The sequence below is a fragment of the Lonchura striata genome, chromosome Z (genome assembly GCF_050655825.1).
Source record: "Lonchura striata isolate lonStrDom1 chromosome Z, ASM5065582v1, whole genome shotgun sequence".
Lineage (NCBI taxonomy): Eukaryota > Metazoa > Chordata > Aves > Passeriformes > Estrildidae > Lonchura > Lonchura striata.
The window spans coordinates 26,165,010-26,192,998 of record NC_140740.1 but is presented as its reverse complement, the minus strand read 5'-3'; the positions used below and the strand labels follow the sequence as shown (position 1 = coordinate 26,192,998).

At 39.1% G+C, this 27,989-nt stretch overlaps 1 protein-coding gene across 2 annotated transcripts in view; it reads left to right on the top strand.

Annotated features, from left to right (window-relative positions):
• Nucleotides 1-1,100: 1,100 nt before the first annotated feature.
• Nucleotides 1,101-27,989, top strand: part of SVEP1 (sushi, von Willebrand factor type A, EGF and pentraxin domain containing 1) — a 117,628-nt gene continuing 90,739 nt past the window's right edge. For both annotated transcript variants that reach the window (XR_014951072.1, XM_021525012.4), the window contains exons 1-3: nucleotides 1,101-1,815; nucleotides 14,541-14,796; nucleotides 15,981-16,157. Coding sequence is in view for 1 of the 2 variants with exons in the window: in XM_021525012.4 (XP_021380687.2) it covers nucleotides 1,285-1,815; nucleotides 14,541-14,796; nucleotides 15,981-16,157 (964 nt within the window). In the remaining variant the exon portion in view is untranslated. The remainder of the gene's footprint in view (nucleotides 1,816-14,540; nucleotides 14,797-15,980; nucleotides 16,158-27,989) is intronic.

The window sequence follows — 27,989 nt, the reverse complement described above, 5'->3', positions numbered from 1 at the left end:
AATGTAAATGTGGGGCTGAACTTGCAAACATACCAATATAGTGTGTATTCCATTCATTGCACAGTGATATATCAACAGCAGCAAACTCAAGAGGAGTAGAAAATGTGCAAAAGAAGGAAAATATCAACAAAATGCCAAAAGTTGCAATCAACAGGTTTACACGGCTAATCTGTCCCAGGGAAATTTTTTGAAGAGTAAGTTACTCCTGGAAATGCAGTTGATTAAGGAGAAAACTGTTTAATTTGAAACCAATGGCTAAAATAAACCCAAGTTCTCGACTCATAATATTCTTGAGAATTAAATCTGTACTGAGATTGGTTGAAAGGTAGTGGGTTCTGAATTTGGCAGGAGGCCTCTTCGTGAGTGTATCTCTCTCCTAAAGTGATTCACAGACATCAAGACAGCACAGGACCTCTTTGTAGAAATGGCTTCTAATGTCACAGTTAGCAACCAGGAATTTTTCATAACATGCACAGCTTATTGTCACTGTTGCTACATGAGTGTATATTGTTTGCAAACACACATTGATGTACATATGCAAGTGCTATCCCTGTCTTTTATTCACACACCCTTGTGGACACTCACGCCACGTATCTGGACACCTCGCTGTGTGATGTGAGATGTACATAAATAAAGTATTGCTACCTCTTGAAAGTTGAAAAACTGAGTCCTCAGGCTGCTGAAGTGTGCCCTTGAACGAGAGAGGGAGACTGTGACAGAGCCAGGAGCGAGACCAGAGCATATGGACCCTTCAAACCTCCCACCCGCAAGCGCATCCTCCCTGCAAAACAAAGGGCTAAATTAACCACGATTAATTTAGCACGTGTCAGTGTAAGCCCTCACTCCGTTCCCGCGAGTAGCAGCTCCAACCCGTGCGGCGAGGGAGCGGAAAAGGCTCTCCTCACTTTTCGGGGGGTCCTGCCTTTCCGACCCCCTTCACTTCTGCTCGGCGCGTTTCCAGCGACCGCCACCCGCCCCGCTGTCGGGCTGGCCCCCGCCAGCCGAGTGGGACCCATCGGGGCGGGACGGGGCGGCGGGAGGCGGGGAGGGACGGGGGGAGAACGTTGCCGAAAGGCGAGGAGGGGAAAACGGAGAGAGGGGCGTGCGAGGGGCAGCGCCTCAGCCGCGGGGGATTAAAGAGCGCAGATACCTGCGGGGAGGCCGGTGGGGAGACAGAGAGGCAGGCCGGACGCGGCTCCGAGTAGGGAAGAGGTGGGGCGTCAGGGGGCCACCAGCAGCTCTTCTCCCGCAGCTGCCGGCGCCTCCCGCGCCCGCCGCCACGCCATGTGGCCCCTGGTGGCTCTGTGCTGCTGGGGGGGACTGTCGCTGTCCCTGTCGCCGTCGGCGCCGCAGGGCCGGGCGGGCAGCCAGCCGGGCAGCCAGCCGGGCGTCCTCCTCCGCGCCCCAACTTTCGCGTCGCCATCGCTGGAGGCGCCGCCGCTGCCCGACACGACGGAGAGCAAAGTGGAGAAGCTGGGGCGCGCCTTCAAGCGCCAGGTGCGGCGTCTGCGGGCGCGCAGCGGGCGGCTGGAGCTGGTGTTCCTGGTGGACGAGTCGTCGAGCGTGGGTTCGGCCAACTTCCTCAGCGAGCTGCGCTTCGTCAAGAAGCTGCTCTCCGACTTCCCCGTGGTGCCCGCGGCCACGCGCGTCGCCATCGTCACCTTCTCCTCGCGCAGCAACGTGGTGCCACGCGTGGACTACATCTCGCGGCGGCGGCCGCAGCAGCACAAGTGCGCCCTGCTGGGACGCGAGATCCCCGCCATCGCCTACCGCGGCGGCGGCACCTACACCAAGGGCGCCTTCCAGCAGGCGGCGGTGAGACGGGGCGGCGGGCGGGCGCTGCGCGGGGTGCGCGGCTCCGCGGCGCGGGGGATGCGCTGCCGCGGTGCGCTGGGAGGCGCAGCGCCGGTGCGGTGCGGGGTGCGCAGTGGCAGGGCGAGGTCTCGGCATCGAGGGAAGGCGCGGCGACGCGGGTCGCGGTAGCGCGTGGGGTGTACGGCGCGCTGCGCTGTGCTGTGCGTGGAGTGGGAATGTGGATCTCTGCGTTGTTCGAGGGGGTTCCGCGACAAGGAGTGTAGGGCTGTGTGGTGGGGCGTGGAATGGTGTGGTGTGGGATGCAGAATAGTCTGGTCAGAGCAATTAGTCGCTATCTTCCCGTGCTGTCTGCACCTGCGACTCCCATGTTTTCTGCTGCCCTTGCAAACAAATGTGTGAAATTCCTTCTTTGTAGGGACATGGAGCCTGTGTCTCAATTTCAGAAGTGATACATATGAGTCAAGTCTGGCATCTGAAGTGCCTGCCTGGTTTCATGGCAGCAGGACTTGAGTGCCCGCTTGCTGTCAGACCTACCTACGTACTGTTGCCAGGTGTCTGTTTTAATTGCTGATGACTTACAAAGGTCCCCTTAAGCTGCATACAGTATGCCAATAAGTAGGGACATTTCCAGACACCATAACACAATCACTTTTCATGCTGTCATACAGACCCATAGCAGAAATTTGGTCTAGGCAGCCTTTGGACAAGTGTTGGCACTTGGTCATACTAGGGAGATGTCCCAGTTGATGGTTAAGAGACAGCCAGTTTACTCGGGAAGCTTTTTTTTATGAGGCTAGGCCTGGATCTTCCTTGTCATTGGGCCTCTGTGTTCAGGAACAGCCACCAAATCAAGTCTCATTTGTGATTCTTAAATTTTTTTTTTTTTAATCTAATTTCTGGTAGTGTCCTGTAGCAGAGCATTCGAGTGCACTTGTCTTGAAACACACATTCTCATTTGGAGCTGAGGACTGAGATTGCAAGAGGTGCATCACTGCTGGGCATGTGAAATTGGCAGAGATTAATCTCTTCACTTTTTGGCAGGAGAAAGCAAGTTCACTTAAAATGTGCTCAGGGCTGCACATGCCAAACCTGCTTTAGTAAAACACATCCCTGTATTAGATCTTCCACTGTGAAGCCATGTTTCAATATATATCCATCCCAGGGGTGTTGTGTGAAAAAGTTAATGATACAAGTTAAAAATAACCATTAAAAACAAAATATAAGCTTACGAAATACCATCTGTCGTCTTGATACGAAATCTTGACTAATGATATCTTCAAAGTGGAATAAACAAAAAAATCCTTCAGAAACCTACAACTTAGTTCCTTAAGCCCAGCTAAACTTTGTGGCTGCAACAGCATGACTGTCATTTTACACTGTGTTCTTATAAGAATGTGGGAAGAAAAATATTCGCATGGTGACAGGGAAAATTAAGATAGAATGACGAGGTTAAATTCCGGTCTGTTTACTAGCTCTTGGTAAAAGATACTGTACTGTGATTTTCTTCTGTATGATTTCTTCATGTCAGACAAATTAACATTAACGTCTTCAGAGAATTCTCTCCTTTCTAGACACTCTTTAGAAAATGACTGTTCTAAATTTAAAATACTACTGTTGGAATAAATCTAGAAAGTTTTTAAAGTATTATAAAACTGCTATTCCCTCTGGACTCTTAGTCTGCTGCTTTATGTTTTTAACTGTCTTTTGGTACAACCATAATTATTTATTCTTTCACTTTTCTAAAATGTCTCTTTTTTGAATTGTTCTTTTTCTTTTACACTTTAACCTGGGATTCCTTATGGTTCTGACCAGAATTCTCTGCTACTTTTCCAAACTCAAAAGTATCTGCAAAGCGTTACAAAGTCTCTGTGTTATAGTAATAGAAAATGAAGGAAAGTCCACTGTTAGAATAAACCCAGTACTTAAAGTGTCGTGTAGCACTCTTCTTTGGTAGGTCTCAAAGTCATTAATTTACATTTGTGACAGTTCCACTGAAACCACACAGGCAGAAAGATAAGTGAATTCTGCAAAGGCATCAGGCCAGTTACTGTCTGACCTGGGAACATGAGTGAACAGGAGCAAGATTTACATAGCAGTAGCTGTCTCAGAACCTGTGGAGCAAAATATCATCCTAAAAGCAGACCTGTGTGGTTTGACAGGCTGTTACAACAACCACACAACATCCATCTTCTTTGAAAACATAAGAGAGTTCTCCTTAACACTGCAGCTTTGCATCCTATCCAAAGGTACTTTGCAGATAAGTTTATTGCAGAGTTTCTGTGTTTTGTCAAAGCTGTCCTTTACTAACTTTTGCCATGTCGACCACGCTTTGACATTGCTACCCCGCCTATTAAAGATAAATTCTCTGTCATTCACGGAAATATGCTGCATATACCGTAAGAGACAGTGGCAAGAGACGGAATCCTGATGAGAATGGCTGAACTTCTATTCATGTTTGGGTTTGCCATCCCTGTTTGTGATTTTGTGCTATGCTTGAGCTAGCAAGTGCTCATTTCGGAGTCTTTCTTTTAAGACACATGCAAACAGTCTTAGAAAGGAGAAGAAACTGAGCTCATTAATTCAAAACTCTTTGGCTTCAGTTTTTCACAGCATAAGTTGGTGGGACAGCACAAACTACATGCAGCTTATGTTAAGCAGATTGCTTATTACATTATGGAAAGCTACAGAGCTGTTGTGACAGCAAGAAAGAACCAAAGCAGAATTGAAAATACAAACAGGTTAAAGCAAGTGTTGCTCCTGATGCTTAAGGGATGCAACTAAAGCCAGAAGATCTCAAAGGTGAAAAGTGTTGAGAGACCTGTAGGCAACTATATTGAAGCTTCTGATCTTGAGAGATAACACCTGCTAACAGCACCCAATTATGTTTTGTAGGAAGGATGTGCATTTGTTACCAGATGGATTTTGAAATAGAGCTGAGGGGTCATCAGGCAATAATGAAAGTTTAATGGGCTCTTGTTTTAGCAGCTGAGAGTCACAGTCACACCTACGCCAGCATATTTATTGATGGACAGTTTAAACATCCTGAACCTGCATTGGTTTTGGTGATCTAAAAAAAAAAGACAAAAATAAGAATTATTTAAACTATTACATGTGGAAATGTGTTGATAGTCTTATTTCTGTCTTTCAGTGGAAGTAAAATGGGAACAATTTCTCTTCATAATTGAAGTGGAAGTTGTAGGTGTGCACTACTATTAAGCAGAAGTCAGAAATAGTACTCAGACAGGCTCAGACAAGTCAATTCTAAAAAATCTGGCAAAGCAGTAGCTGAGAAAGCCTTTGGGACTTATGTGTTATAAAGATAATTGTTGCATTAGAAAGGTAATATTTTTTTGTTTTTTAATTCATCTTCACTACATCCAAGTCAGTATAGGTATAGGTATATGCAAGTGGAAGGTTTGTCACATACAGAGTAAGGTTACACATTTTCTGAAATCTGGTCTTTGAAATCTGGTGTTTGTACCTAATGCGATTTTGGGGGAGCATAACAAATGTCCAACCAGCATGTCAAATCCCGTGCGCTGTGTTATAGTTAATAAATATTTTTTTTAAAATGTCCCCCAAAAGAATGTAAGTAATGTATCAGTTTAGGATAAACAGTTCCAATGCCTATTTTATGCTTGTTTAAATAAGTAGTGGTAGCAGTGGCTTTGTTTCTTCTGCATGAGAAAAACACAAAAGTACAAGATGCAGCATTGTTACCCACTAGGAAAATTTGCTTTTTTTTTCAATTCATTTTGAGATTCAGAATCTCATTTTCAAATTAATGAAGCTAAAGAATTAAAAATCTTTTCTTACCATGTACTTGGTTACATTTTTTTTATTTGAAAAGAAGTAGTGGCCTCTCATTGAGCAGATGAACATTCAGAATCAAGTATCTTATCTGGTTATCAAGTATGTGTTTGTGGATTTCTATTCCTATGTTCTCTGTGAGAGTAGAGATTCTAGGTTATCATTGGCATCATTCTCTAAATAGCTGATGATAGCTTAGGTCACCTAGAGCTAAGTGACTGGTTGGGCCTCTCTGAGTTTTGACATGACTTTGGAAGTCTGTGTTGGAGATATGGTGGTAAAAAAAATTGAAGTCAACTTGGTTTACCTCTGTGGCCATCTTTGCAATTGCAGAGCTGGTAGCTAGGGATTACCAAACTGAAAGTCAAACATCACTGGTGTCAGTTCTAAATCTCCAGTTTAATCAGTGTGATGTTGTGAAGAGTGCTGGTCCTGCATACTCCAACTTTGCACAGGGATTGTTCACAAGATTAATAAGGTCGGTTCAGAGGCAAGATACACATCTGCACATTGTTTGTTGCCCTTAGACCAAGCCTGAAATATACCTATCTTTAGAAACTATTAAGTAGTTAATTTTTCTCTGACCTTTTGGCTGGGATGGGCAAAAAGTGCTCTGCTTAGCATAATATCTGTGGCTGCCTAATCAGGATTAATGCTTTCTTTAGTTGAAAACCTGTTCTTTGGAATTCTTCTGCTTATGCTTACAAAATTGTGCCTTGCCTTTTGCTCTAATCAGAAGCGTATTATTCGGAAGCATGGTGTAGATACTGCTGCACAAAATAAAACAAATCTTGTGGATGTATTATCTGAACCAACAATACAATGAATGAAATATTTCACCACTGTGGTGTCTGGATGATATCATCCTAAATGTTTCAGGAATAGGGATTCCTTTTCATGAGGAAACCATTTATTGTTGTCATCTCAGACCCTTTTTTGGAAGGGTCTGACAATAAGGCCCTTCTGATCCCCAGTCCTTAAAAGTTATGACCCTCACAGAGAAATCAGTCTTATCATATGCTTTACTTCAGAGATACGAAGACAAACCAGAAAAGCTGCTAAGTGATTTGTTCTGAGAGAAGTAATAAATCCACAGCATTAAAATTTTGAAGAAGTCAGGACAAATAAGCTTTTAATTTATTTCCTAACCTTACAAGAGACACAGCAAAATACATCATATTTAGCAGTAGTTCCTGACATAAGCCTCAGCATTAAACTTCTGAATGTTTATTTTGCATGTTCTGTGATACATATTTTACCATTTGTCCCCCAGTTCCGTGTGCTCCTGGCATCTGTGAGTCAGATTTTGCAGGTGAAGTTGCATGTTTGTGATGCTAAGAATTTTCTGACTATTCTAGGTGCGGAAATTAAAACACTATTGCTTTTAGCAACAGGTACTTTGTAGGACCAGCACCCTGCCTAATTTTGGAACTGTTTCCTTCTCTATGACATTAGCACAATCTGAAAGAAATCTCTTGTTAAAATTATAATACTCCTTCTGGTTCAAGGTCTCACTGGCAACCTCAACCAGGAAGACAAGAGCCTCCTTGAATGTAAACAGCAGTCTGTAAAGAGTTTTAACATACTCTGCTAAGCATGGGTGATGGGTGGTACCAGCAGTTAAGCAGAGATGGGTTTCTTTCCCAAACACCCCTTCACACCCAGCTGGTCTGGGACGTCTCTAATCAGTGATAACTTTGGGTTAGTGTTGCTCAATTCTAGCAGCCCTGGAGGAAAAAAAAAAAAGTATTCAGATGGTAATTGAGCAGTGACAGCTGGCAGTAGATGGGCCAGGTCATGAATTGTGTTAGTCCTTTTGGAATTAATTATTCTGTTCAGCTTTTCTTCTTTTCCCCTGCTTATTTAAAGAAATAAATGTTTAAAGCAAACACAAAAGAAACAAATAGTTGGCAATAGTGATGTGATTGCTTGGTCTGAAGATACACAAAAATCAGTTACATATTTAGCAAAATATTTTAGAGTCCCTATTTTTATGATTAGCAGAAGACCAGAGCTGTACTAAAGAAATCAAATAACATCTTTGTTATATTAATGATGGAAACTACTCACAGATAAGAAAACTAGGATTTTTCATTTTTTAAATCAAACTGAGATCTATTATCAAATGATAGGATACCAGAGTGTAGCATGCAGCATGGCAGCATATAAAGGCCTCCAGTAACTTTGCAAAGTCTTGATAAAGTTGTTTAAAATTATATAGCACAACAACTCAGAAAATGTCTATGTTTATAACATGCCCTGTTTTTTAATGTCCTCCTTAGAAGACCTCAGAATGATAGAAGCTGAAGGATATGCATGTTAATTGTCTCCTAAAAAGTAGGTGCATTCTGTTCTTTCTAGTTCAGAGCTCAAAACTGCAAGCCACACAATTTCAAATCACCAGATCCAACAGTCCTAACACAACTATGCGAGTCAAAATTCTGTGTAATAGCTCCTGTCATTGTAAAGCCAGTGATGATTTTGGTCTGTTTAGTCTTTTATTCTGGTTACTCAGGACTGTATCTAAGTTGATGTTTGAATATACCCAGGGATGGACAACCCACAAACTTTCTGAGAAACCTGTTTCAATGATTGATTACTCTTGCAGCAGAAATGTTGCTTTCTCTCTTTAAGTAGAATCATGGTTATGTGCTTCTTGCCTCATGCTACCAATTTGAAGATTCTGTATACAACTTTTTTACTACCCCCCTCATTAGTATTTATATATATGCATAGATAAGATGACCTTAAACTTTCTTTTGCCCCATCTGAACATTCCTAGATCTGTCAGTCTTTGCTCAGATGTCATGTCAGTACATTTCCTGGCCATGAGCATGCCTGGCTTTTTCACCTGTGTGCTTTCATCCATATAGTGGGGCTGTCTCACATAGTTGTGAGATTTACTCAGATTATGCCTTCCAGTTACTGAAAGAACTATTTGGGTATTTTAAATGTCCAGATTATTTCTATAGATACATATTTTCTCTGAATTAAGATTGCATTTATTGCTAGGGAAATATCAAAGGGAAGCTACAATAATAGTTTCTTCTAGATAGGTAACAGCTCATTCTCTAGAGCCTGTGTAGCAGTGCAGAGAAGAGTGGGAAAGGTTGGAAAACCAAAACCTCTAACTGTAGAACATCTTCTAGTTCATTTTGTGAAACCTAAAGAGAGGATAAGATTCATTTGATTTGCACAGTGAAAATAGCAATGTATAGTGACAGAAAGAAAATATGGTGAAATCACCATATTTGCTGTTTTAGAGAGGGAGCTCAGGAGGTGTAGCCAGGTCTTTTATGTACCCAAAATCGATAAAACAAAACTCTTTAGCACGAATAACAGTAACACTAAGAAGTAGACTAAGAACTAAGAAGTTTGTTATTCAATTGGATGCATGAGGGGATATCTCCTCCAAAATACCTTGCATGCTGAGTGCAGAAAAAGCTCCTGTTTATATACTATAATTTGCATACATATTAATAGATTTTCCCAGAAAAAAACTATACATATGATAATAATTTTCCCAAAGTCATTACCTTACATTTCCTTCCCTCTGTGCATGCTTTCTGTCCTGGGAGACTGGTGATTCCTGGTGGTGGGCAACCGCAAAGTCGTACCTGACTGCCTGGTGAACTGGTAAAAGCTTGCACAATTGGGCTGGTTGCTTTCCAGATATTCCCACAGAAACAGCATTATGTGGTTCCATAGGTCAGTGGTTTTTGAAGAATATGCACTTACCAGGTACAAGCAATTCTTCACCTGGCAGCAGTTTCATTATTAAGGGGAGCTGCATTTTTTACCCTCTAGCTTTGCATTACACTTGGGAGATGACCAGATTCCTTAGGAGTGCTCTGGATTCAGTGATGTCTCAGATTCACCAAAAGTATGTTTGATCACAGTACTGGTTATTTTCTTTTCTTTCTAAAATATTTATTTACATAAAATCTCCTGTCAGATTTGGACATTTTTACCTGTGGGAAAGGTGAAAGCAAAGAAACCTTGGAACAGAAGTTGAGCTTGGTGAAGAGACTTAGCATTGCCATTTCCCTTTGTGAATGAAATACTGATCTGCTTCTGAGGCCACCTATGATAAATTAAGATGTACTGTTTTAATATTCTTATGAATATATTGACCAAATCTATGCAGTGTTTTCATAATAAACTAACATTTACTCATTTTAATATAAGCTTAACAACACATATGTTACATTATAGATAGTTAAATTAATTCTATAATATTATAAAATGGAAATTATTTATTTTATATTGAATAAGTGATGTCTAGGAAAATTAATAATTAGAATTCACCTCCTGGTGTGTATGTTTTATGTCATTCCTAAAGTGAAAAGTAATCCAATGTAAGTGGTCTTCTGGGGTAGCACAGCTGAATTGCTCTCTGGTGGAAAGTTTTGTAGTGCTTTTCCTGCGAAGTGAATGCTGGATAATGTTGAATGCTGGATAATGTTATTTTGAGGGTTAGGCTCCAACTTAAGCATTTTAAGGCAAAGTTCTCCCGGGGCTCTATGATGTTGTTGGAGGCTTGGTCTGTAAAGTGAGAGAGGGTAAACCATTTCAACTTGTTTCCCTCTAGATAGAAATATTAATATGCCATTCTGTATGATCAGAATCTTCTTTAAAATCAAAAGAGAGAGTAAGGACAGGAATTAGGCCTAAGTTCATATGTTTATGGCTTACATGCAGAAGATGTAGTTGAGACAGTAACAAGGAACCTTTGACAACATCATTGCTGTGGCTGTCAAGTGGTTGAAGAAGTCTTTGCCCTTCAATACTGCTCATCTCCTAATTTTGTATTAGAAACTCCATGTTAATGTTAAAAAGGCAGAAGTTAGAATTTAACTGGTTTTGTCACTGTACTGATAGGATTTAGTTTTCCATTACAGTAGTGACCTTCTAGAGGAGACTTTTCTATGATAACTCTTTTGTTGCACAAGACTTCATTTTTTAATTCTAACGACTTTTATTTTGGCACAAAAAATTGGTTAGACTGCCAGATATTTGTACACACCAAACACTCACTGAACACAATACAGATGGTAATAACTTTTTGCTAATGTTAAAAGAATGTTTTATTTAAAATCTGGAAAGATTACTGAAACTTACTGATCTACTACTCCTCTAAAAGAAGTGTAGACAAGAAACTAGTTACTGAAATGGTAAAAGACTAGGTATTTCTAGTGGCCCCATGAATTTCTATTCAATAATCAATAGCACTAGTTGGTTTTTTTTGTTTGTACTTATACCCTATTAATTTATAGTAGTGCCCAAATGGGCTAAATTCTCAATTTAACAGGCTACTCAGCCCTGTAATTTGAGTTATGGCTGGTGCTCCATTTCATTTGATGGTAAAATCAGAAGCAGATGTGGATATTCGTGTCAAAGAAGCAGGTTCTCAGGATCCTTTAAACTTACTTGTACCATTTAGAGGGCTTTTAAACTGTATTTATTGAAGAACCTGACAATTTATGAAGGGACTGCAAAGCCTTGTAATGAAAAAAACGTCATGTTTATGTAGATACAGTCCATGAAGTTGACAGGGGCTGATAAACAATCTTTGTGAGTATGTACAAGTTTAGGGGTTAAACAGGTTTAGGGGTTGAACAAATATTTTAAAATGTTTAAACATTTAAAACTTTGTGTTTGGGAAAAAAATGGCTTTCAAAACAGCTTTCCAGAGAGGGAAGAAGGGAGAGGTTTCTCAGAATAGAGGGAGGTAAGTCAGGCTTGGAGAAAACAAAAATTAGGTGAAATGCTGCACAAATATTGCAGAGAAGAGGAATGGGGACTGACACTTGGATTGTCAGCAGTTCTGACAGGATAGTGGCCTGTCCTCTTGTCCTCACAAAAAGAATCAAAGTACTAAGTGGACCAATGGACATTCACAAATTATTTCAAAATAGACTTTTGTCTTCTCTCCCACCTCTTCCTTGCCCCGCTCCACGTTGCATGTTTCTTTCCCTTGCTTGTTGTTTTCCTCTGTTTTTGTGCAGCAGGGATTCTGTGTCTAGAGTTACAGCTGCAAGACATGAGGGCCAAGCTGGTCAGTCGCTTTGTTTTGTTTTGATTTCTAGGGGCAATATGTAGCAATCTTGTCTGTTTGTCTGTTTCTCTACTCAGTTTCCCTAGTGCCTGAATATTCAAGTCTTCTGGGTAGAAGAAAGATATCTTAATGCTGTCTTACCTGTTGACTCAATTCGTGTATGTGTGACTGAAGTGCTGTCTTGAAGAGGTGGTTGCCCTTTGAAATGCAGACGACAGAAAAGATATTGGCTCTTGCCTTATCTGAGGGTTGTGTAGCTAAGGCACAGCTAAGGTATTTTTCCCTCAAAAATAGTAATTTGCTCCACAAAGATGGTCTTTTACTGATGCTTTCCACTTACTCAAACACACATCTTTTAAAAGGTTTTGCTGAGCAATTTTTCATGGGACCAGGGACTTTCTTGATTGCATGGAAAGTCATAGAGGTTTTGTGTTTCAGAGCTTTCAGGGGGCATTTGTAGCAGTCTAATTTTGTAAAATAAAAATTCCTGCTTATTTGCTAGTCAGAATTAAATAGTCCTAAGATATTTGTAGTCCTAAAATATTTGTAGTCCTGTCTAGACTACTGGGGCTCAAGCTCATTTGTTCACTGGCCATGCAGACAGACATGTCTCTGTGTTTAGGGAAAATGTGGAAGTTTGGTTGCTGCTGATTATGATCTTTAACTGCTGGAGAACCAGGGCAATGTGGAATGCTGTCCACTACCTTCATCCACAAAGTGTGTTTTGCCATCCTTCCAAGATTAAGCTTTGTTTCCCCTTCAGACCATGTTATGCTACAAGCATGAGTTGAAATAATATTCCACTAGAGCAATCTGTCTGTAGGTGAGATCTTCAGAGAATTGCACTGGCAATCTCCATTATGTCTCCTAACCCTGTGTAAGTTGTGGTTTCTTCCTCAGTTATGCACATTCCACAACTTGCATGTATTTGGGATATATTTTTCCACCCTTATTATCTGATTTGCAGATTGAAATTTCTTTTTTCAAGGCTCATAGATGCTACAGTTGCCAACACCAAGTGAGTATAGATGGAACATATGTTTTCCTTGTCTTGTTTTTCAAGAAAGGGCCATATTAACTGAAATAGCTTTAGACAAATATCCTGAGTTGAGAATATCAGCCTGAATACTTAAGAATTTGGATAGAATTTTAAGGTGTTTATATTCTGCTTTAAAATAGCATAGTTAATGGTAAATATGTTAATCATAGATGTTAATTATAAATAACATTAGCATCTCTGCTTGCAGTCACTTGTATTAGAGCAACAGTTTCAGAATGCATTTTAAATTAGGCATTTGCACATTTCCCCTACTGTTTGTCTTTGTTGCCCTTTGTCTTGTCTTTTTCTTCCTGATTCTTTTCATTCTAGTTTCCCACTTCATTCTGTTTTCCCACTTCATTCTGGTTTTCCACTTAAAATCTATGCAATATGAGGAACAATAAGTTTGATTTGTGAAGGGTATTTTTGACTGCAAGACAATCTGGTTTCACTCCCTTTGGGTTTTGCAAACAAGTAGTAATAAAATGAAGCTAAACAGCATAATATTGCTTGGCAGCCTCTCAGATCACAGTGCCAATGGTATGTGCTTTGATTTATAGTGTGTGTGCTTATTTTTTCATAGTATCTACCTGAAATCAGGGAACTAACAAATCAAAATCCAATTGTCCTAAAATGTTGCCCAGCTTAATGAGAAGGAGTATAAAAACTCTGCAGGTTATTTAGGCTGGCCTAGTTAATACGCTTTTGGATGATCTGAAAGCCAGATTATTTTATTTCATAAAACTTACATAAAGATTTTGTAACAAAACAGCTCAGCTTGGTTGATCTCTGGTTTTGGATTTTGTGTTTGTTAAGAGAGTCTTAATCACATTTACCTACTTGTCATACAATGATATGTCTTTTGGAGTATCATTCAAAGGTCTGTTAAATGTGGCCTTTTGCAAATTGTAGCATGGTACAATCTATTATTGAAATAAACATGTTCATAATATGCCTGCTACCAAATTGAAAGTCTGCATCTAATTCTTTCTATTAAGTTCCCAGAGAATGGAGAAAATATATCTTCACAATCCCCTGCTTTAGGGTTGTGGACAGTACCTGGCCATGATTAGGAAGAGTGAGTAGTGCATTGTCAGACTGGAAGACTAAAATGGGCAGGAATCTGTGGGGCATGTTCTCACTCAGGAAGTTCTGAGCAGTATCATACATGCTTCGTGTGAAGTCCTAGGAAGAGTGAGCAGCAGAGTAGAAGGAACTACAGGAGTTTTTGAGACCATGATGGACAATCTAAAGTGAGCTTGGCACACTGTTGTAAGGGAGGAAAGCATCATTCAACAGGGACAAATGGGGAATTTTGTGCTGGGTTTAAAATAACCAACAGTCCAAATACTTGTTAGGAGAAGCCTCACAGTAAATCAGCAGTAGGGTTTATAGTTTAGTGGATCAAAACATAATATCACATTAAAATATGTTAGATTGTATTTTGAGTCTTGCACTAGATTTTCAATGTTTGTAGTACCTATTTAAATTTCAGTCTGAACAAAGTCACTTAAGCTCTGGTCAGAGTCATTGTGAATCTCATGCATGGGTGACTTAATCAATCACCATGAAAAGTGTCTTATTTTTTATCCTGTCATGATTTCTGTTCTTGTGTAAACTGTGACCACCTAAGGTGTGACTCAGTGGTTGGCCTTGTTCAACCACAGACTCTACACGCTGATGTTTGACCTTTGTTATAGTGGATGATCTTGCAAAGGCCTTATTCAAATGAAAGGAGTTACATCATGGAAGAAGTAGTGTACTGATCAACCACTGTTAACATTTCACTGAGGTGTGCAATTTCATTTTCTCTTGCAGCAAATATTACGGCATGCCCGTGGAAATGCTACAAAAGTGATATTTCTCATTACTGATGGCTATTCCAATGGGGGAGACCCAAGACCCATTGCAGCATCCTTGCGTGAACTTGGAGTGGAGATCTTCACCTTTGGCATATGGCAGGGGAATATCCGAGAACTGAATGATATGGCATCCCACCCAAAAGAAGACCACTGTTACCTTCTTCACAGTTTTACTGAGTTTGAAGCTCTGGCACGCAGAGCTCTTCATGAAGGTATTCATATCCTAACCTCAAAAATCTACAGGGAGCAGAGAAATCTGAATAGAAAGCTCTCCAGTACTGTCTTGCATTTACACTTCATATAGTGTTGATTCCCTTTTTACTTTTCTCATACTTTCTAGCAAAGGTGTTTCTCCCTCAGTTAAAAGGAAGAACCTTATTTGGCTTAACTTATCACCAACAGCATGTGAGAAAAATTCTCTTCACTGATGTGTATACATACTTACATCCATTCAGTTCTTCATTTTGTCTGTGAAGAGCAGACTGTGATCTTGGCCCAGTCTATCTTGTGCTTGAATGGGTGAACTTTGTAGTCAGGTACAAGAGGCACCTAGTGTACACTTTAGAGCTAGACTTAATGCTTTAGGGTGTCTCACACAGCAACAACAGCCTGTTCAGAACCAATCTAGATCCCTCTGTGTAAGAGTCAGTAGTTTGTGTTTATGACCTTATATGCACAGTAAAACTGGAAAGAGGAAGAGGTGGAAAGAGAGTTTGGACTGTGATTCCTCTTTTCATGTGCTATATTCTAAAATAAAAGTTTTGTCTAAAATATAGGGTAGATTTAGAAAGGCAAGTGAGAACACATGACTAAAAATTTGTTTGACAATGCTGTTTGATTGAGGCTTAGAACAGGCATCAGATTAGCCATTTGAATTTATTTGCTATAATTTTTTAAATCACACTATTTTAAATAATGGTGTAAAATATGGTTTTCTGCTGCTTTGTTGCCAACCTGTTTGTTCCAGGTAAGGTTGGATTGGTCTATGTGAATATGCCAAAGTTTTTTTATTTATAATACGACCAAATGGTTTTATGTGCCATGACAAACGTTCTTCTGATGCCAAATCCAGCATACACCAAAGCTGGGAAAAGCTGTTTTAACAGCTTCTGTTGGGAGTGAGACTGCATTCTGGCAGTGTTAGACTCAAATGAGGAGAAAATCTGAGTGCACTGTGAATTTCAGTGAGACCTTTTCTGGAGTAAGGACACCAACCTTTTGCATGTTAAGCATAGCAAGGCTCTGCTTCATACTGCCATCTTTCCTACTTAGAACTGGAGTCTAGGTTTTTCAACAAATGTTTCACTGATGGTATAATGTGCGACTATGGCATTACTTCTGGGTTTTTTTTTTTGGTTTTTTTTAATTCATTGTTAATAAATTGATTCTATTTCAGACCTGCCCTCTGGCAGCTATATCCAAGAAGATACATTGCATTGTTCATATCTCTGCGAGGCAAATGAAAACTGCTGTGACATCATGGCAAGCTGTAAATGTGGCACTCACACTGGCCAGTTTGAATGTATCTGTGAAAAAGGATACTATGGGAAAGGACTACAACATGAGTGTACAGGTGAGTCTCATATCTCAGTATTTGGGTGTCTTTGCATGCTCTGAATGCATGGCTAATCTACCTAAGAGCTGAAAGATCTTTTTGGGATTATGGCTATGAACCTGGATCAGAATGCATCCAAGACTGCTGTAAAACTCTCTGGCTGAAGACACAGAATAGCTCTAGCAGTAAAATTCACATCATACCTTGTCTTCAGCAATAGCTCAAAGAGATGCACAGGAAAAAGGTAAGAATAGGAAAAATGTTCTGACAAAGTAAAACTTTCCTAAAACACAGCACACCGGAAATTTGTGACTCTGAGATTACCAAGTCTGAGGTAATTCCTTTTACTCTCAAGCGCTCATAGTACATTTTTCCCTTATGAATTTTGCTGATCACATTTTGAGCTTCCATAAACTCTCCCATTTGGAGAGAGGCTATATATGTGGATCTCTGTAGGATAAATGCTGGGTGAAACTTAGACTCATGGAAATGTATTTTAATTCTCCCATGATGACTTCCAATTACCATAGAGGAATAAAACATTTGAATCACTAAACAGAGACTTGTCATTGTGGCACTTTGCTAATTCTGGTTTTGTTACTACTTTTTGGACAAGCCCTTTTACTTGTATGCATTCAAAGTATGGCTAAAACAACAGCAGTTTACACTTTTATACAGGAGTTGATTGTAAAGGTGTATTACACTCCCTGCCAATTAATACATTACAATTCTCCTTGTGCCTTCAAAACACCTTTCCTTTTTTCAGTATGTAACCAGGAATTCATAGAGGTTTGAAAGCACCATGAGTGGAGGAATGCAGTTAGGAATCTATATCAGCTCTGGTACAATGGATCAGAATTGTATTTTATGTAAGTGGTTGCAGCTCCCTTTTGTGCTCAATTAACTCTAAACAAATACACTATTCCATTTCAATTCTTTTCAGTTCTAATACTAATTTATTTAAGACAAAAACACATTATCATAATATTTTTCCTTTTGTCATAAATTAGTTTTCCTTCACTTTGAGTGCCATAGTAAAATATTGAACAAAATACCTACAACATTTCTGCCTTTATCAGTAGTTTATGTCATTAAATATTGTATTGAGTTATTCCTCAAGAGAGCAGGACTATCATTTTAGAGTTGCCCTTTCTTCATGAAAGGGTCTTTTGACAGGGTAAGCATACCTTTCAAGTGTCATCAAAAATGGTCAAAGTCAGATTTCTTAAAATGGGCACTTTGCAGCTGCAGACAAAAGTTTCATTTTTGCTTCCTTGGTAGGTGCTTCTGAAATAAATATGTAGAAGGGTCTGGTATTAGATACACTGCAAGTAAGCTGATGATTGCAGCCATCTGCTATGTATGTATGTGATGGCAGTTGAAGTTGCATACATGTATTTTAGGGAGAATTTGACATAAGTATCTCAAACCTGTTCTTTGTGTGTGCTCTGTTCAACTCTTTTCTTTTCCAAGACAGCCAGAAATATAAAAGACAATATGTGTTCTTTAAAGGAAAAAGAGCCTACTTTGAAATCTTTTATTCTGAAAAGGATTCCAGCCTTTTTTTAACATTTCACATTTGAGCATAGCTGTGGATTTGTAAAGCATAAGGAATCTTAAGAATGCATTTTAACTTTTCCTCACTCTATAACGTGCAGGAGAATTTGTGGTAAGTTTACAGTGACAGGACTTCAATTTTAGTTGGACTATTTTTAGTTTTTTGGCAAAACCTGAAGATATTCCACTAGTCTATGTTTCCCTAATACAGTGAGGCTTTTAAAATAAAATTCAATTAAGAGGGAAATTGCTTTTCTCTGTAACATCTGTTAGTTTTGCCATTGTGTTTATTTTCTGTGATTATTTTCTGTATTCTCTGCTTTTCATTATACAGCCTTACTGTTGTTTATGGTTTTAAATGTGAGGCATCAGAATAACATGTAAAAATCCTTACAGTTTTTTACTTTCATAATTACCAGGAAACACACTGTAAATCTTCTGTAAAATAAAATAGGAGTTGCGTACTTTGTGCTGAAAACTAGAATTTCGGTGTCTCACTCCCCCTCTTTCCAGTATTGTTGATGATGTGCCACTAAAGGAAGAACAGACTGACTGCACTCTGTTTTAAAAAGCAAACCAAACAAAACTTCTTGGCCCACACTAGGAACTTCGTGGCCAGAGATATCTGTGGTAACTGTGGCAAAGGAAGGGAGTGAGAGTTGAAACCGAGGCAGGACTGTAACCAGTACCTGAGTATTGCAGAGCACATGAGCACCTCCTCTTCAGTAACTCTTTTTCTTCTCCTTCTTTTCCTTGATTACAAATGTTGAGGTTCAAACTAGAGACAACCAAAGAAAAATACAGAGGGCAGCAAAAATAAATTTTGTGATTTTTCATTAGGACTCTTCCTTCCATTTCATCAATAAATGGTGAGTTGTATAAATCAACTGCACCTTTCATAGGAGAGTAAGAAAAATATTCAAATCTCCACTGGCATCTTCTCTCTCTTACAAGATTAGAATATATGTCTTTGACATGCCATTTTCACAATTTTTTGAGTAAGAGTCTCTTTGGAAAGTTCTGTTTTAGGTGGTCTCTTGGGTTGGATGACATTCTAGGTTCAAGACAATGCAACTGAAGATAGTACCCATCATGTTCACCTCATCAACTACTCCCAAGTACAGCCACAGTTACTGGGGAGGTTAGGAAACTGTTATCTTACAACCACTAGTTTCTTTTGTCCAACAGGTAGACCCCATTTTTTGCAGAACAAAGTATCTATAAAAATGATGTGCAGCTCATAGGGCAGAACAAATAACTTAATTCCTTGTTCTCTGGGCTGGTTATTCATTCTTTTGTTTATATTTAGCTCACTGCTTGGGTATAATTATTGAATTCCACCATCTGCATGAATATTTAATAGCTTGCCCTAGCTTTTATTTAGGAATATGCAGCATATCAGTAATCATATGCACAGCTACTAGGGCAGCATCTTGGCTTCAAAACACCACATGGATTAGATTTTTAAAGAGCCTTTCCAATGAAACATAAAAACATGTGAAAACTTCCCTTTTTTTTTTTTTTTTTTTTTTAACAAATATAAATTCAGAACATATTACTGAAAAGACTTTAAACTGAGGGTATATAGGTCCAGCAAGGGAGGGAAGATTTGCATGTTGTGGTTTCTTGGGCTATGGACCTAATTTTCATCCAAGCATTTTTTCCATGAGATTTTCTGGATTGTTCCTGTTGAGAATGTAAAACCAAACCTGATGTTCATAAATTGGATATCTTTCTAGTTAGGAAAAAAAAACAAAAACTTTTGAATTTTTATATACCACTAGCAGTTCTTTCCTTAGTCATACAGGAATAACATTAATTTTCTTAGTTCTTTCCTTCTTTCACACAAGAAGAACATTAATTCCAGTGGTGAGTCAAATCATCTAGTAAAAGGAAAGTAAATATTTCTCCTGCCTTACTGTCTCCATACTTCCTTCCTTTTGATAGGAGCTTCCACCTCCCAGAAGCTGAATCACCCTTTCTCATTATTTCTCTATGGGAGGTATTTCTTTAGCTAACATGGAGGAGTTACTTGGAATTTGGCAGATGGTACTTGGAAATTTTCAGTAACTTTTCAAGATTCCTCCAAGTCCCAAGGCTTCCAGAGTTAACAACACATCCAACAACATATGCTGTACTCTTCAGCTGGTACCTACCCTACCATGGATCTGGAGGAGAATGACCACTCTGAGATTCTGACTTACAGGGAGGCAAAAGAAGGCAAGAAAGGGAGTGTGGAAAAGAGTGTATAAAATGTCTTCAAGCATAGTAAGATCTCAAGCTAAATTTGCCTGTTGAATCTGAAGGTTTGAATTAGTTCATGGAACTGCAGATTTTCAAGCTCTTAGAACTCTTCAAGCTCTTATTTTCTTACTGTCTCACAAAGCAGTGCTATTTTATGCTTTCATTCATTGATTCTGCATGTTAAAACTGGGTGGGAGTTTGTTTTGATTCCTCTCTCCTCCTTTGCTTTCAATTTCTAAATCAGAAAAATACTCTTGATTTCTAACTCAGCTGTCAGAAAAGAGGGCTCCTTTCAATGCAGCCATTGAAAACTGACAAATTGAAAAAGGGACATTTCTTGGAAGAAAGTGTCAAATGTCTGCTGGTGTGGTATTTTGTATCATATAACCCTGCAGATCTTGATATACCAAAACAAGAAAGGAAATAAAATTTTTACATTAGATGATTTCAAATAGCTTGGATTATAGCTGTGCAAGGAAGTTGGAATGTATGTGCTTAATAAAGCAAGAATTAAATGCTTTCAAAACTTGAACAGTTTGGAAAGACTTAGGAGTTAGACTCACCTGCTGTAGAGAGAGAAAAGCCTTACTTAAGAAACATCTGTAAGCCTGTGATTCACCCCTTTTACTGAACAGCTCTTTAATCATGATCTCATTTCTGTAACGCTATGAGGGGGATGAGATACGTTTGTATACTTCATTATTTGTAATTTAGTCTTCTTTTGTTATACAGTGACTTTCAATCTGTGATAATACACAGAGATTCTATTGTGAATATGCTGTGTCAAAATGCCTGGCTGTCATGAGGAGGGAGCCAAACCAAGAGGAAGGATGCAAAATGCCTGTAACTAAGTAATGCTGAATTGATGCCTAATTAATACTGGCAAAAATATTCCCTGCTGCTATTCTGTATATTTTTTTCTTAGAAATCTTGTGACTGTTTATGGGTAAGAGTTTCAGGAAACATTGTGGTGGTTAAATACAAAAGAAATGTAAATGTGTTTTTGTAGTGAGGGTAGCATAACATCATGATGGGTGAGTACAGGAGAAATGTAAATCAGTTTTCCAGTGGTTTTCCACTGAGAGTACTGGAAGACAAGTGGGTGAGGAAGGTGGATATAAAAAACAAATGCTATGGACATGGCTATGGAAGTTTAGCAGGTTAATTATCTTTTAAAGGGTCTTTTAAAGTCTTAAAACAATAATGTAAATACATTAATAATTGTTGTTTTTGTGAAAACTGAAGAAAATTGCTTTTACGAGTCTTTTGTGTGCAAAATAAATACATCCAGAAGCATGTAGACATGCTCCTCCAGATTTTTTACATTTAAATCTGCTTTCTTAAAAATTAGTCCCATGGAGTCCAGTATTGTGTGCTTTGCTTCTGGAAATTAGGTAGAGGTCCTCTTACCTGTTGTTATAGAAAGCACAGCAAAGCTGAGGGAAAAACTTAATTGGATGCTGCAAGATTTTTTGAAATGTAGCACACAGTAGAGATAAATTCCTTTGGTTTGAAAATTTCAAAGTATTTTGTCAGCATATTGTTCATCTCAGGAGAAGATTTTGGTTGGGTTTTTTGGTGTTTTTTTTTGTTGTTGTTGTTGTTGTTTTGTATGAATGATTGATAGAAATTAAGATTGCTGCATGATCCTAAGGTTTTGCTCTTATTTTAGGTGACTTTTGACCTAAGTAGTTTGTTTCCCACCTGCACAACCTGCTTTGTGAAGATGAGGCATTTCTGGCAGTGAATTTAAATCCAGATTTAGTCCATCAGAAAAACTCTTTCACAAACTATAGAGTCAGACATTGAGCTCTCAATTAAAAAAATTACTTAATCAGTTTGGTACAAAATTTTCACATAAATAAATGGCACATGAAGCTGCTGGTGGGTTTTCACCTTATCCATACTTTTGACAACACTGGTTGAAGTGGCTAAGTGTATCTCCACTAGTATCAATGAGATGTGGATCAAGTCTTTGAAACAGAGTGACTCTTTGCCTTGTGTGTCAACTGATAAATCTTCTGTCCCAAAAGTAAAATTTGCAATTAACATGATAGCTAATATGGGTAACAATGTTTCTGTGGTATATTTTTTTTGTAACTCTGTACCATGTAACTTGTCTCCCTTGAATTTTAAACTTAACTGTGGCAGAAAAAGAAAACCAAAACAAAACCAACAGAAATAATTTCCCTGCATTTCTGCACCATTCCTGAGGAATTTCTTTAACAAACAAAGTTGAAGGTAAAAACCCAGATTCAATTTTGACATATACAGACCAGAAAAACAGATGTGTAATTTTACACCTGTACAAAAACATTCATCCTTTCCATCTAGATGTTATCTGCAGCTTTAGAAAATAAGTTTCTCTGCTAAATAAGGCTCTTTCCTATTAAGTCCAGAACTGTTTCTGCAATACATTTGTTGGAATATTACAACATGATGTACAACTTACTTTTTTTTTCCTTATCTTCAAAGTGACACGTGTTGGTCACCTCAGAATGCCAGGAAAATAAAGCCTCCAGAATATATGTGCAATTTGAGGAGAAGAAGACCGACCATTTGGAGGACTTGAGAGATGCAGAAGCTGTACTCTGATTAGAATTAGACATGACACAGAAATAATCTTCCACTTTCTGTGTCAATCAGATTTAGGCTCTCTATAGAGCCTGTCTCCATGTGTCCTTTGGCCACAAGGTAAACATTGCAGTCAGTAATTATATTAAAAAGGGTTAACATAAGTGTAGGTACATTTAGTTAAATTACTGTAAAATCTTTACTGTTAAGGCTGGGGTTTGCCCTGAGGCTCTAGAGAGGAGAAAAAGCAGTCTGTCTTACCTACACTGAGATTGTGCATGGTTTGAAAACATCCTTTTTAGTAGTGCAGTCCTGGTAGAAGTGGTAGTTTGCCCTGGACATGCCTTGTTTAACTGCTTAAAATGTTCATCAGCCAGCTGTCACTCATTTTTAATAGGTTTAGGCTCAAACCATTTGACAAGAGCCTTTGACAAGACTTTAACTGGTCCTGTACATTTGAAAATCTATTTAAGGGTTGGGACTGGCATCATAGCAGGCACTTATTGGAATAGTTGTCCCCTGAAATCCTTAATGAAAAGTTATCTTGTGCAACATTCTGTGTTTACCTCTGTGGATCACACAGTGTCATCTTACTTCTACTACCTTTTCAGAAACCCATAGTCAGGATGTTTTTGTAGACATATTGTTCCTGAACTTGTACCATCTCACAAATTAAAAGCAGACAACTTAGCCTTCTATAAGCTTTTTACTAGCTTTTCTCTTAGAGAAGAAAATATTTAAATTCTTGAAACAGTGGATCAACGACAAAATAAGATAGCTGCATACAACAAAGTGTTAATTTTTGAAGTAAGGAGAGGTTAAAAATCTGAAAAATTTGTTTTAATTACCTACTTTGTTCCTGGTGGTTCTCCAGGGCTCTGAAGCTTCACATTTAGCTACTTAACTCATTCCTAGAAAGTACTTTCTGCTACAATTAACTTGCAAGTTTTAGTCTTAGTGTCTGTGAGGCTGTGAATAAATATCAGGATTTCTAGCATCATAAAGTGCACAGTAAGTCTTGTTAAAGCTGATTCCTTTAAATGGAATAGAGCACAGCACTCTTATTGTGACAAAATCAGGTATGTCCTTGTCTCTACATCTGGATTTTAATGGATTGTACATAGTGTATTTGTTGTGTGTCAAACAAATATGATTCTTAATTCCTGGAATCTGTTTCAAATTGAGATGGAGTATTTTCTCTTTTTTAAAAAATCCTTCTCTTGTCTTATGCTGTGAAATTCATCCTACCCAAGCCAGGTACACTGCAAAGTGCTTTCCCTGTAAGAAAGAGTACTTCTAATATTTTAAACAAAATTATCTACTTCTCTCCCAATATGATAATATTGTGTATAAAATGCAATTTGCAGCAATTGCAAATGTTCAGATGTGGTGACCTGTTACTTGCCTTGGTTTTGCTGAGAGGGAGAAGAAAGTATAGAAGCAAAAGTGCACAAAGCTCATTAGGTCATAACCCACATCTAAATAAGTCTTTTGTTTGCAGATTTTGACCTAAGCAAAGACTTTCAAGGAAGGTACCAAAAAGTCAGTACAAAGGCTTCTTCCACTACTGTCTGTTCACTTGTCTACCATTATCAAAAGAGCATAAACATTGTAGTGAGAAGGGCTGAGATTATTTTTCTGCTCCCTCTTTGGCCCAGTTCTGTCCATCTGACTTCTCTGTGCTCTCTGTAGAAAATCAGGTTCCTCCGATAATTTCACGATTACTTCAGGGAAGAGCCATCTCTGCCCTCTGCAGTTGTGCTCTCACTCCCTCCCACATTCTCTGTTTCTTCAGCCCCACCGGGGTCCAGAAGCACTCCAGATTCTGGTACCACTCAAGCAAAGACCATGGACAGTGAGAAGGATATGGCGGAAAAAGGACTGTGATGAAAAGGGTTCAAAAGCCCACTCAATTTGGAGAAGAATTACAGCATGTAGTTTACAGAATATATAGATATTCTATTATAAGCTTATTATACCTGAAAAGTACTCATCAGTCAGAATGTTTGGTTGACTTAAAAGTTTGGTCTTACAAGTAGCCATGTTTTCTTCTATCAGCCTAAAATATGCTGCAGATAGCCCAAATTTCTCAACCTGAAACAATGCTGACTGCATAGTGGAGTGTGATCCAGTCCCTAGGGAATGAGAAGGCGGCAGCACAGATCAATTTCATCAAACAGGAAATGGATTTTTACTGTTTTCTTCACTGTGTTAGTGATTTGATAAAAACAGAATCGGGGCTCTGCATAGAAATGGAAACATCTTCAGGCCAAAACCCTAGGGTTTAGTTTGTAACCATGCAAAACAAAGACAGAACAGCAACTCAACACTTCAAATGCAGATGTTTTAGTAGAACTAACACCTGAAGATAGTTTGAGTAGTAGTATTTTTTCTCCCTAGTCTGAAATTTATTGAATAGGAAATGTTCTAGTCAATAAGAATAGGTAGAATGAATGGTCCTTGGGGTTGGTGGGGAGTTGAGAAACTGATGTTACAGAAGTGAGTATAATGCAGTTAAATATATGGTCTAATCTAATATATGGTCTATAGCTATGTCTTATAGATACAATTTGTACCTGTCAGATTTGAAATAAAACCCAATAAAATTAGGCACTAAATTGCAGATTTTAAGCAATGTAAATCAGGGAGAAAAGGCAAAAACCTGTCATCTGTGTCAGTATGAGCAGATGCACTGATTTTTCACAGACCTGCGCTTATTGTAACAGCTTAAGAACTGGCTCTTCTGCTTGGCCATTAACAAAATCTGCTGGGGGTTTTCTCCCCGACATCAAAATAAATATTCTGAATGCCAAAAAAAAATAAGAAAAAGAAAAAAGCAGAGAGAGTGGAACTTTTGCCCAAAAAGTTCAAAGAAAGAGTGTTCCTTTGCAAATGCTAGTAAGTATCCACACAGAATTGCCATCTCCTTATGGCATGTGGTTTGTTTCTCAAACAAAAATTCCAGAAAATTAAGTACAAGAACTTTTCTACATTGAAGCTACTAAGTACTGCATGTCTTTTCTCCAAAGATTATTACCATTAACTCCAACATGTTTGTTGGTTAGTGCTTCACAGATTATTTGAGAGTATAGCATTGCTCTGACTATTGTCAGGCTCCATGTCAGCTCCAGTTTTTGATTTTATGGCAGAAAAGTCCTGGCTATGTTTTCACTGTGGTCCCCTAGTACAACTCATATCTGGAAATACACATAGGTGGTATGAAAAACTGTGTAGAGATAGAGGCAGTATTCTGGTAGAACAAGAAGCACCTACATGATGGGCTGAGAATACCCTAAGTCACATAAATTTAAAGATTATTTCTGAGTTTTATGCCTGTATAAAAATATCTGGAGCTCTGGAAGAAAACACTGGTGTGCTATGGTGTTTTCTCCTTCTGTACCTCATTTCACACATTGCCCACCTGCTGACATCAGAACATACCATGAAGCCTGTGCAGGCATGGGGATGCCAGTCTGCTAAAGCCTGCTGCAATAACTTTGGCATCTTAGGAGTCAAGACCAGTCCATCTGACATCAGCAACACTGTGTATGCTCACTTTGGGGAATCCAGTCATGTGAAGAGGTGCTCTAGAAACTTTATATGCAGCAGATAATTAGTCTGAATCTCCTGCATCTCTTATCCCTGTGACACAGTGGTGCCTTGAGTCTCAAGAAAGAATGTATGGAAGAGCGGCTTTCTCGCAGGAGTATGAAATACTGCAAAAGTCAGTCAAGTAACTCAGTTCACAGGACTAAGGTTTTCTAGTACAAGGAGGAAAGTGGGAGGCTGAGTAGCCGTGTTCTGAGGAGTCACAGTATTAGCACAGGATTTAAGTAGTGCTTGCCAAGCATCATAGTCATATACCAGAAGAGTTACATGTTGTTAAGCTGGTGTTTCTTTTGGATTTGCATTATTTTCTGTCTAAATATATTCTGATCTTTTAGGCCTATTTCTATTGTCAGCTTGCAAAGAATATCATATGAAATACAAATGTTTCCCTCATTTTAGAACCTAAACTTTTGCCTCAACTTTGTATTAAAATATGTTGTCACTTGAAAATCCCTTGAGTTTTTATTTCATTGTGAATTGTAGAGGAGTAAATCCCATATATAAATTTCGATCTCTTTTCTATCTGAATGGCAATTCAAAATGCCTTATGAAATGCAACACCTTTTTTAAAATATGGCACTTCTGTGAGCACCCAAATTCTTCCTGGTTGGCCAAAACCACTAAAAAATTGTCCCAGGGGCAGCACTGGGGTTCTGACTAGGTCATGGCACAAAGTTTTCATTAATTGCTTTATTTCATCAGTGAGAAAAGCCAAGCTGCATTCATGTGTGGCTTTTTAAGTGGACCAGTAGCTCACCTTGTGCTCACAGTCCAAACCCCTGAGAACAGAAATAGTGTGATCAAAATTTGGATTGAGAAGGATCTTGCCTCAGACCGTGAGGGATCCTCTACCAGTATATCTTTAGTGTAACAGCAGCTGAGGGTTCCCTTCATGCCTACTTTTTTCACTACTTAGCAGTGATACTCCTTTTCAATACTCACAGAATCATATAACTAAAATCATTGATTCTGACCATTAACTTAACACTGCCAAGTCCACCACTCAACCAAGCCCCTAAGTACCATTCCTACATATCTAGTAATACCTCCAGGTTTGATGACTCCACTTTTCTGGACAGTCTCTTCCAATGTTTGACTTTCTTGACCTTTTGTTGAAGGAATTTTTACTAGTATCCAACTGAAACTTCCCTGGTGCAATTTGAGGCCATCTCCTTTCATCCTATAACTTGCTCCTTAGAAGAGGCTGACCCCCACCTGGCTACAACTTCTATCCGGGGGTTGTAGAGAGTGATAATGTTTCCCTCCGCCCAAGCCTCCTTTTCTCTGGACCAAACATTCCCAACTCCCTCAGCTACTTGTGCTCTAGAACCTTTTCCATCTTTGCTACCCTTCTTTGGTCACACTTCAGTGCTGCTGTGTCTTTCTTGTAGTGAAGGGCCCAAAACTCACCCATGATATTGGCTCTCCTAGCCTAAGTTCCAAAGGAGTTTAGCCTAGAAGCAGCAATAAGCTATACTGTGGCCCTAAGAGCACAGTTTGTATGGCCCTCAATTCCAGCTAAAAAAATGAGGTGTCTTGCTTTGCCCACCTCCAGGATACTGCTATCTTCACTCTCTTGGTAGCACTTCACCATCAACAGCATTTTATCAGCGCCTTCCCCTCTGTCACAGACAAAAAGGCAACTTTGCACTGTGAAAGTCTGTGAGAAGGCCCTTATTGCCTTCCTGTTCCCCTGCATTTTTTTACCTACCTATCCCTCCAGATGGAGGTGATGGATTACAGCTGTGATTTGTCTGGTTTTTGCCTCAAGGCTGTAGCACAGGCAAGTATTAATGGTAGTAAGTTCAAGGTCTATGACTGTGATGTTTCACAAAGCTGTCTATAACAGCTTGAATTTCACTCCCA